Genomic DNA, 11,826 nt, shown 5'->3' with positions numbered 1-11,826 from the left:
TTCCTCAGGTAATTCTAATGACAAAGAGCCATCTGGAGTTCAAACTATTGTGGCTTTAATTAAACTAAAAAGCTTTTGTACAAACAAAAAACAATGTAGTCAAAATCAGGAGGGAAACAACAAATTGGGAAAAAATCTTTATAACGAAAAACTCGGACAGGGGTCTAATTACTCAAATATACAAGGAGTTAAAGCAATTGTATAAAAAACCAAGCCATTCCCCAATTGATAAATGGGCAAGAGACTTGAATAGGCAATTTTCAGGTAAAGAAATCAAAAGTATCAATAAGTACATGAGAAAGTGTTCCAAATCTCTAATAATTAGAGAAATGCAAATCAAAACAACGCTGAGGTATCACCTCACACCTAGCAGATTGGCTAAAATGAAAGAAGGGGAGAGTAATGAATGTTGGAGGGGATGTGGCAAAATTGGGACATTAATGCATTGCTGGTGGAGTTGTGAACTGATCCAGCCATTCTGGCTGGCAATTTGGAATCACGCTCAAAGGGCTATAAAAGAATGCCTGCCCTTTGATCCAGCCATACCATTGCTGGGTTTGTACCCCAAAGAGATCATAGATAAACAGAGTTGTGCGAAAATACTTATAGCTGCGCTTTTTGTGGTGGCAAAAAACTGGAAAAGGAGGGTATGTCCTTCAATTGGGGAATGGCTGAACAAACTGTGGTATATGCGGGTGATGGAATACTATTGTGCTAAAAGGAATAATAAACTGGAGGAGTTCCACATGAACTGGAAAGACCTCCAGGAACTGATGCAGAGCGAAAGGAGCAGAGCCAGAAGAACTCTATACACAGAGACTGATATACTATGGTAAAATTGAATGTAATGGACCTCTGTACCAGCAGCAATGCAATGACCCAGGACAATTCTGAGGGATTTATGGTAAAGACGCTACCTACATTCAGAGGAAGGACTGCAGGAGAGGAAACATATAAGAAAAACAACTGCTTGAACGTATGGGTCGGGGTGGACATGATTGGGGATGTAGACTCGAAACTACCACACCAATGCAACCACCAACAATTTGGAAATAGGTCTTGATCAAGGACACATGACAAAACCAGTGGAAATGTGCGTCGGCCATGGGTGGGGGAAGTGCGGGGGGTGAAGGGGAAAGTAGGAGCATGAATCATGTAACCATGTTAAAAATGATTATTAATAAATGTTTAAAAAAACTGGAAAATGAGGGGGTGTCCTTCGATTGGGGAATGGCTAAACAAATTGAGGTATCTGTTGGTGATGGGATATTATTGTGCTGAAAGGCATAATGAACTGGAGGAATTCCATGTGAACTGAACGACCTCCAGGAATTGATGCAGAGTGAAAGGAACAGAACCAGGAGAACATTAAACACAGAGATAGATACACTGTGGTACAATTGAATGTAATGGACTTCTCTACTAACAGCAATACAATGATCCAGGACAATTCTGAGGGACTTATGAGAAAGAACACTATTCACATCCAGAGAAAGAACTGTGGGAGTAGAAACACATTGAAAAACAACTGCTTGTTCACAAGGGTTAATGGGGATATGATTGGGAATGTAGACTCTAAGCAATCACCCTAATGCAAATATTTTTTTCTTTTGTTTTTCTTTTTTTTTTTAAACCCTTGTACTTCGGTGTATTGTCTCATAGGTGGAAGATTGGTAAGGGTGGGCAATGGGGGTCAAGTGACTTGCCCAGGGTCACACAGCTGGGAAGTGGCTGAGGCCGGGTTTGAACCTAGGACCTCCTGTCTCTAGGCCTGACTCTCACTCCACTGAGCTACCCAGTTGCCCCAAATATTTTTTTTAATTTTTTTTAAACCCTTAACTTCTGTGTATTGGCTCACAGGTGGAAGAGTGGTAAGGGTGGGCAATGGGGATCAAGTGACTTGCCCAGGGTCACACAGCTGGGAAGTGTCTGAGACAGGATTTGAACCTAAGACCTCCCGTCTCTAAGCCTGACTCTCAATCCCCTGAGCTACCCAGCTGCCCCCTGCAAATATTAATAATATGGAAATAGGTCTTGATCAATGACACATGTAAAACTCAATGGAATTGCTCATTGGCTATGGAAGGGGAGTGGGAGGGGAGGGAAAGAACTAAATTAATTAAATAAAAATTGTCAAGCAAAAAATAACATACATACATACATATCCATATATGAGATATCTGAATTATAGCTCACTCACCCCTTCTGGGAGAATAAGGAGGATGACTTGATGGTAGCAAAAGAAGGGACCTGCTTCTCATCTTGTATTTTCAGCTGAATAGGTCTTTGTACTCCCCAGAATATGTCCAAAATTCCTTCGATAACTATGTTGTCATCTTCTGCCTAGGGGGAAAAATATTCCACCAATATTCTTTATAGTATTCAACAACATGTTTGAAAAATATAACAATTTAATATTCAAACTATAAAATTAAAATCTGTCAGAAATAATAGTAGGAGAAATTGACAGAAAAAATACTTGTTAGGTTTTTCAATTTATCTGCAAATGATTTCATTGTTTTAGACATTCTTTCATCCTTAATAAGCAGTATGGTAATTCATGCATTGATTTTTAAATTAGATTTGTATTGACATCTTTTATTTTTTTTTAATTTCTTCTACTATACCTCCTCTCCCCTATGAGAGAGAACCATTCCATAAGTTAATAAGATACAGGCAAGAATGAAGGAAGTACAGCTATAAAGCCAAACTACAAATTATACTCAAAAGAAATAGGAAGAGATCCTGTATGTAAAAAAAAATATCTATAGCAAGTCTTTTTGTGGTGACACAATTGAGGAATAATTGAATAAATTGTTGCATACGAATGTGATGAAAACTATTTTATTGTAAGACATGAGGAAATAGATTATTTTCAGACAAGGAAAGACTTGTATGACAGATGCAGAGTGAAGTGAATAGATCCCCAAAGAACACTTTTAATTAAAATATATAAATCATAAAAATGAACAATTCTGACTCTTTTAACTGATGAAGAATGAAATGATCAGAATCAAGAGAACAATTCATATAAAGCACTGGACTTAAGGTCAGGAAGACTTGAATCTGAATTCTGATTCAGATGCTCAGACTAGCTATGTAGTCCAGTGCAAATCGCTTTACCTATGAATGCCTCAATTTCCTCATCTGTAAAATGGAGATAATAATAGGAACTACATCCCAGAGTTCTTGTGATGATCAAATTTTAAAGCACTTTGTAAACCTTTAAAACCTTTATTATTGTTATTATTATTATTATTACAATGCTGAGAAGAAAAATCTTTAAAAGCTATAAAAATTATGCAATGACTATTCATGATTCCAGAAGACTGATGATGAAATATGACATCTGCCTCCTGACAAATAAGTGATGGATTTAAGGGTTTGAATATTTGTTACATTACCAATGAAGGAAATTGTTGACTAATTGTGTTTATTACAAAGAACGTGTTTTCATTTTTTCTTTCTCCCCCATGGAGTAGGAAATGAGAGGGAGAGAAAATAGATTTGTTAATTAAAATTAATTTTTGTTAATTATGTTAAAACACTTTTAAAAGATAGATTGGTGAGGCCTACGGGGGGGGAAAGTTGCATTCCTTTTCTGATGAGGTCACTGTACTGTTAGTTTTTCCATGTTTACTTTCTTATAAGAGAACTCTCAGTGTGGACATGTTTTCAATGTCATAACAATAATTATCATTGTAGCTAGCATTTATAAAGTGTCTATTGTATGCCAAACACTGTGCTAAATAATTTATAAATGAAATTTCATTTTGCAATAACTCTGGAAGGAAAGCTATAGTTTTATTTCCATTTTATAATTACAGAAATTTAGTTAAACAGAAGTTGTGACTTGTCCAAGATCACATGGCTGGTAAGTGTCTAAGGCTGGTAAAAACAAAACAAATCAATAATTTATATTAAAGATCTGTTTCCTATCATAAATAATATTTTAAAGAAAATGGCTAAAATAGGTAAACATTGTTTAGAATGGAATATTATTGGGCTATAAAAATGAAGAAATGGATCATTTCAGAGTTAACTGCTAAGATTTTTATGAAAGATGCAGAGTAAAGTGAGCAGAACAAGGAGAACAATTTATTATAGTATAGTAATTTTTTATAGCATAGTAATATTCCATTCTATTCCATGTTGTTCCATTATATTCATGGATCATATATTGTTTAACCATTCTTCAATCAATGGGCACCTAATCTGTTTCCAGTTTTTTCCTTCCACAAAAGGTGCTGCTAAAAATATTTTGTTTTACATGAGGAGTTTTGCCTTTATCAATCACCTCGTTGAGGTTTATGCCTCCTAGTGGAATCTCTGGGTCAAAGGATATAAATGGAATTTGAGTTATTTTCTTAGTACAATTCCAAATTGCTTTCTAGAATGGCTTAAAAAAAGGCAATTCTCAGTTCCACTAACAATATATTAGTGTGCCTTGTCCCTCTTTCCATGACCCCACCAAGAGTGACTTTTTAAAAATCTTTATCATCTTTGCCAATTTGTTAAGTGTGAGATGAAACTTCAAGTTCAGTTTGGTTATTTTGGTTTTGCATTTCTCTTATTATTAGAAATATATGGCATTTTTTCCATATGGTTGTTAATGGTTTGCAATTCTTTTGAGAAATACTTGTTTGAATCTTTTGACTATTTTTCTTTGGCAAATCTATTTGACTCTCTCTCTGTAAACATGCATATATATATTTCTATGTGTATACATGTTAGGTGTCTAAATAGCTTGGGTTTTTCTTTTGTTCAAGTTGTATTCAATTCTTCATGACCCCATTTGGGATTTTCTTGGCAAAGATATTGGAATGGCTCACCATTTTCTTCTATTTTTTATAGGTGAGGAACTGAGGCAAAAAGGGTTAAATGACTTACTCATGGTTACACAGCTATTAAGTGTGTAAGGCCAAATTCAAACTCAGGAAGATGAATCTTTCTGACTTCAGTGCCAACATTTCTATCCTCTGTGCCCCTAGCTGCTCTTGATTTCACCTTATTCATTTGCTCTTTGGTTGATTTGATTTTTCACTCTATTCTTTATAATTAGATTAGTGAAAGGTTTATTGATTTTGTTAGTCTTTTCAAACCAGATTTTGGTTTTATCATTTCCATAGAATTTTTAAATTTCCAATTTCTCTAATTTCCTTTACTTTTCATTATATTTTCTTTTGATTTTATTTGTTGGCTTTCTAATTTTTAAAATGCATACTCATTTCATTAATCACATATTTTTATAATGTATGTTTTTAAACATACTTACATAGTTTTGCCTATATATGTCTATATATGTGAATATTTACCTGTGAAATATATATGTAATATTAATTAATATATATAATACATACCTCCTCACCAAGGAGGTGCCTAAAACTTCGTCCCAGAAATTTTGGTCTATTGTTTCATTATAGCTTTCTCTTACATAATTATCAATTATTTCTATTCTTTATTCTTTGACTCACTCATTATTTAGGATTTTATTTTTAATTCCCAATTTGAATCTTTGTTTCATGTTTTACTCCCTTAACTGATTTTTATTTTATCGCATATAAAATATGTTTATTCTTGATGCCTTTTTACATTTATTTTCAATATTACTGTGTCTATTGTTTCAGTATTTTTACTGATTTACTAAGATTATCTAAGTAAATGATGATGTCACTAGTAAATGGGTATAGTTTTAGCTCTTCCTTGCCCATCTTTTTGCGTTTAATATCTAACACTTCTAAGATCTAGAATCATGATGTCAAATAATATTGGAAAGAATGATTCCCTCCACTATTCTCCGCTAAAGTATATAGTCAATTTTTGTAAAGGTTCTATATGTTACTGAGAAATGTAAATGGGCCAGCAAGATAATGTATGTATGCACACACACACACACACACACACACACATATATATACATACACATATCTATACATACAAATATATAGACTTTTACCCCTTGAAGTTGCTTTCTGCCTTAAATGCCACCACCACTTTGTGTTCATTTGGAGACTGTGACTTTGTTCCTTGCCTGAAACTGTTCAATTTCTCAAGTACTTCCTGATTGATGAAGTCCTTCCAGGCAAGTAACTCTACTATAACATATTCTATGGCAAATAAAGTGGAAGGATAGAGAGAAAAGCCACCCCTTCTCCTTTCTGAAAGAGGCTCAGAGGTCAATGTTGCTCCCTGCCTTGAATTCCTTAAAGTCAAAATCTTCCACTGTCTCCAGACTTGGCTGTTTAAATACATCCAAGGGCATAGTCATTCTTTGTCCAGATAAAGGCGATCTGCTCTTCCAATTTAACCAGATAACTCATTTCACACTTTGTAAAGGGATAACTAGGCTGAGATACATCCTTGCAATTTGTTAACATACTAATGCCTGGTTAACTCTGTCCTCCCCTCTCTCCCCCTAATTTCTTTGAAGACATCAATTACTGAAGAGTGGAGGTAGAAGACCAAATCTTCTCCCTTTCCCAATATCAAAACAAGAAAGTCAACACAATTGAATGCTCTTAACCCAGAACAACCATCCCTTATCTACTGGACTCAAATCTCATTTCTGAAACACAGGTTGCTACTGGCTGTTGATTTGGCTTTTCATCAGGAGGATGATTTAGAAGTGAAATTCAGAGCCCTTTGTAGTCTCATATAAGTTGCTTATTAGTAAATGTGGTGATGGCTAAGGCATTCCATCTTTCCTTAGTGAGATCCAAACTCTTTTGAATTCTTTGCTTTAAATCAAAAGGGAAATTTATCAGATCTTCAGTGAAATCATCAAACGGTTGAAATTGCAAATTGAAGGATTTTCATTTTTTAAAAATTACAGTTTTTTCTGAGCATCAAGTTAAATTATCTATCAATCATCTATCTATCTATCTATCTATCTATCTATCTATCTATCTATCTATCTATCTATCTATCTATCTATCTATGATGTTCTTANTATCTATCTATCTATCTATCTATCTATCTATCTATCTATCTATCTATGATGTTCTTACCTCACCATATGTAATATGCCGGTTCTTCTGGTCCCCGTAAAAAATGTTGTAGGTCTTCAACAAATGATTAAGTTGATCTCTATAAGAAATGGTCATATCAAAATACCATCAGTCTCAGTTATGTGGATAATAAAAAGAAGTCACTGAATTTTCATTTCACAAAGTGATGGAATAGAGAAAAATGATTCAATGATTTCTTTCCCCTCAGTCCCTCTCTGAGACCAAAGTAGATGGCTGGCAATTGAAACTTGATTTTAAAAGTAGGGATGTTTCTTAAAATGTTTGGACCCACAGCAGTTCTTGGGTGGGGTGGGTGATAAATAATGAAAATTTCTACCCAAAAAATAAAACTAAAAAATAGTGGGTAAGAGATAGCTAATCTAGAAGAGATCTCCTGAAAATTTAGAAATTGTTTTACTCAACTGTCCATTTGTAGCAAGTAGAACTTGGCAGGCATTTGCTAGTTTTCAAAGTGCCTCTAACTTAGCTGAGATATCATTTGTTTCTTGGCTACATCTCTGCCTCCAGGCATTTTCTCTGGCTGTCTCCCTTGCCTTCAGTGTTCTCCCTCCTCATCTTTGCCTCCTAGCTTCCTTCAAATGTCACCTAAAATCCCCTTTGTAAGAAGCCTATCTTGTCCCTCTTGATGTTTATGCCTTCCTGCTAAGATTATCTCCAATTTATCTAGTATATATCTTGTTTGTACATAGTTGTTTGAATATTGTCCCCTCAATTAGAATATGAGTCCTTTGAGAACAGGGGCTGCATTTACCTTTCTTTGTACTCTCACTGCTTGGCCCAAGGCCACTCAATGCTTGTTGATTTTTGACTTGCCCAGAGGTAGATTTTCTGTTTATTTCACCTTACTTAACAAATCTAGAGAGAGGCATGTGCTTTCTAATTCTTGATCTGAAGAATCAGAAAGCATCAATATTTTATATTTATCTCATGTGGAGCTACAGAAAAGGAAAGTTATTGATTGGGATGGCAGATACTTTGAGGTTAGTCATACAGAGCATCAATGGAGATAATCTAATCCAGAATTCTCTTACACTTCAATTGAATAAACACTAAGTGCCTATTACTTATAAGATTTTAAATGCTAGTGCTATATAATTAAAGTTTTATTCTAAAGGCAATAGGAACCCATTTTTGAATATTTTTGAGCATAAGATTGGCAAGGCCAGACCCATTCCTTGGGAAGATTATTTTGTCAGTTGTGGAGTAAGAGCATGGATTAGAGAGAGGAGAGATGGAAAATAGAGAGATAAATTAGAAGATTATAGAAAGTATGGAAGTGATGCCCTGCCTGACTCAGCCAAAGATTACATTAGCTTTTGAGCCATTATCTCATATTGCTGACTCCTAATTGACTTTGCAGTCCATACACCTCCCTGAGATCTTTTTTTCAGACAATATAAAGATGACTTCCCCAACTTGGACATATGATGTTGACCACTAAAACCAAGAACCATGGATTTTAATTTTCATTTGATTCACCTCTAGCTTGTCAAGATCTGTTCTGTCCGTCCTGACTCTGTCACCCAGCTAGTTAATTATCCCTCCCACTTTTGTGGAATCTGCAAATTTGATAAAGCATGCTGTCTCCTCACTCTTGCTAATCTTCTGCCTTGGAACCTGCACTTAGTATCAATTCTAAGACGGAAGGTAAGAGTTAAAAAAGAACCCATGATGGTTTCCGGCAGGCAGCAGTATACTGTAATCCATTTGTATGGGCTCAAAATTTTCAGTGAGAGCATTTATGTCTTAGAAACTGGAAAACACTACAAATTTAGGGCTTGATTTATTATTTTGTTGATTATTTAGACAAGAGCATGATCAAAATGTTAAGAAAATGCTAATAATAATAGAGATTAAACTTAAAAGTATGATTTTTCTCCAGAGAGAGCCAGATATTAAACATTTAGAGACACACTCCTCTAGGCATTAGGTTACAGGACACATAAAGAGATTCAGAATCAGTTGGTGTCCCATACCCACTTTAATTCCAAGAGACTGCTCTCTCTATATTCATTCATTCCCTAATGCCAATCCTTGAAGTTAAATAAATAACCTATTTTCATTGTATTTTTCTCCACTTGAAATTAATTCTGGGATTCAGGTCTAGCCTCATGTTCAGTCATTTAGTGAGACTGTATTAAATTTCTTTAAAAACGGTCAAGAATTTCTAAACTAGACATTGATTTTCACAATGGGTATTTACTGAACTGTAAGTTTTGAATGAATGAATGAATAAATGAAAGAAAAAGCATCTAATAAGCACTCACTGCAAGGCTCTGGGCTAAGTGTAGGGGATCTTACATGAAAGAATTCAAGACACCTCCCATCTTCAAAAGGTTTTACTCTAAAAAGGGCAGTAATGTCCAGGGAGGAGTATGTTGGACAAGGATGGCAAGTGGAGCCATAGACAGCTGTAGAACAATTATTGACATTTAGTTGCTCTTTCCAGGGCTACAGGTGGAAAATATATGGGCTTCCTGATGTTGTTGTGCACCACCCTCCAACCTTACTGAAAATTTGCCATCTCTGGAAAAACTTTCAGCTTGAGCAGGCTGTCATCACACCACCATGAACCATAAGAACAGTGTTTGGATTGATGTTTCTGTCTTGGCAACAGTTGTATAAATCTTAATTTCAAATTGTCAAAATGATTAAAATCAAAATGATGGGGGGAAATTTAGGGCATTTCAAAGAAAACATGACCTTCAATAAAATCATTTTGTGGCTGCCTACTATCTGGAAGATAAGGTTGGGGAATATAAAATTAAAAAAAAATCTATCAGTAACCCAAGAAAGTCCCTGTCCTTTCCTCCTTTTTCTTTGTAGAGTTCTGAGTTGCAAGAATATGCATTAGGTAAAGTGATATGTCACCTTTTCTCAACATTGGAGAAGACTAGAGCCAATAGAGTGTCAATATCAATAATGCCCAGAATTCTGTCAACTTCCCTCTTGTTCAAATTGGACCATTATGCAAAATGGCCAGCTTACTTAATAAAGAGCCACATTTCCTGGAAGGTCGTGACTTTACAACCCTGTATATTCTTTCATATTAAAAATGTAGAATTAGAGTTCTAACTCATTACTAGCTTGTCAGAGTAAGAGTGTTTCCCATTTTTCACAAAAGTGAAGCATTATTATTTTTAAAAATTTTTTAAACATTTATTAATATTCATTTTTAACATGGTTACATGATTCATGCTCCTACTTTCCCCTTCACCCCCCGTTATCCCCCCACCCATGGCCAATGCACATTTCCAATGGTTTTTACATGTGTCATTGATCAAGACCTATTTCCTAATTGTTGATAGTTGCACTGGTGTGGTAGTTTCGAGTTTACATCCCCAATCATGTCCACCTCAACCCATGCGTTCAAGCAGTTGTTTTTCTTAAGTGTTTCTTCTCCTGCAGTTCTTCCCCTTAATGTGGGTAGCGTTCTTTACCATAAATCCCTCACAGCTGTCCTGTGTCATTGCATTGCTGCTGGTACAGAAGTCCATTACATTCGATTTTACCATAGTATATCGGTCTCTGTGTACAATGTTCTTCTGGCTCTGCTCCTTTTGCTCTGCATCAGTTCCCGGAGGTCTTTCCAGTTCACCTGGAACTCCTCTAGTTTATTATTCCTTTTAGCACAATAGTATTCCATCACCCGCATATACCACAATTTGTTCAGCCTTTCCCCAATTGAAGGACATACCCTTATTTTCCAGTTCTTTGCCACCACAAAAAGCGCAGCAATAAATATTTTTGTACAAGTCTGTTTATCTATGATCTCTTTGGGGTACAAACCCAACAATGGTATGGCTGGATCAAAGGGCAGGCAGTCTTTTATAGCCCTTTGAGCATAGTTCCAAATTGCCAGCCAGAATGGTTGGATCAGTTTACAACTCCACCAGCAATCCATCAATGTCCCAATTTTGCCACATCCCCTCCAGCATTCATTACTCTCCCCTTCTTTCATTTTAGCCAATCTGCTAGGCGTGAGGTGATACCTCAGAGTTGTTTTGATTTGCATTTCTCTAATTATTAGAGATTTAGAACACTTTCTCATGTGCTTATTTATACTTTTGATTTCTTTTTTGGAAAGTCATTAATTGCTCATGGGTAGGACGAGCTAACATAATAAAAATGACCATTCTACCCAAATTAATTTACCTATTTAGCACCATACCTATCAAACTACCAAAAAACTTCTTTACTTAATTAGGAAAAACTATAACAAATTTCATTTGGAATAACAAAAGATCAAGAATATCAAGGGAAATAATGAAAAAAAATGTGAAGGAAGGGGGTCTAGCAGTACCAGATATTAAACTGTACTATAAAGCAGCAGTCATCAAAATGGTATGGTACTGGCTAAGAGACAGAAGGGAGGATCAGTGGAATAGACTTGGGGTAAGTGACATCAGCAAGACAGTGTATGATAAACCCAAAGAGCCCAACTTTTGGGACATGAATCCACTATTTGACAAAAACTGCTGGGAAATTTGGAAAACAATATGGGAGAGATTAGGTTTAGATCAACATCTCACACCCTACACCAAGATAAATTCAGAATGGCTGAATGACTTGAATATAAAGAAGGAAACTATAAGTAAATTAGGTGAACACAGAATAGTATACCTGTCAGATCTCTAGGAAAGGAAAGATTTTAAAACCAAGCAAGAGTTAGAGAAAATTACAAAATGTAAAATAAATTATTTTGATTATATTAAATTAAAAAGCTTTTGTACAAACAAAAACAATGCAACCAAAATCAGAAGAGAGACAACAAATTGGGAAAAAATCTTTATAACGA

General features: G+C 35.3%; 1 protein-coding gene across 1 annotated transcript in view; it reads right to left on the bottom strand.

The window, feature by feature from the left end:
* Window positions 1-11,826, bottom strand: part of RASSF6 (Ras association domain family member 6) — a 73,267-nt gene that overhangs the window by 23,943 nt on the left and 37,498 nt on the right. The window contains exons 3-4 of the mRNA XM_044680050.1: window positions 7,008-7,086; window positions 2,201-2,343 (exon numbers count right to left, since the gene is read on the bottom strand). Of these exons, the coding sequence (XP_044535985.1) occupies window positions 2,201-2,343; window positions 7,008-7,086 (222 nt within the window). The remainder of the gene's footprint in view (window positions 1-2,200; window positions 2,344-7,007; window positions 7,087-11,826) is intronic.

This window comes from Gracilinanus agilis, chromosome 6 (assembly GCF_016433145.1).
Source record: "Gracilinanus agilis isolate LMUSP501 chromosome 6, AgileGrace, whole genome shotgun sequence".
NCBI lineage: Eukaryota > Metazoa > Chordata > Mammalia > Didelphimorphia > Didelphidae > Gracilinanus > Gracilinanus agilis.
This window is presented reverse-complemented; position numbering and strand designations above follow the sequence as displayed.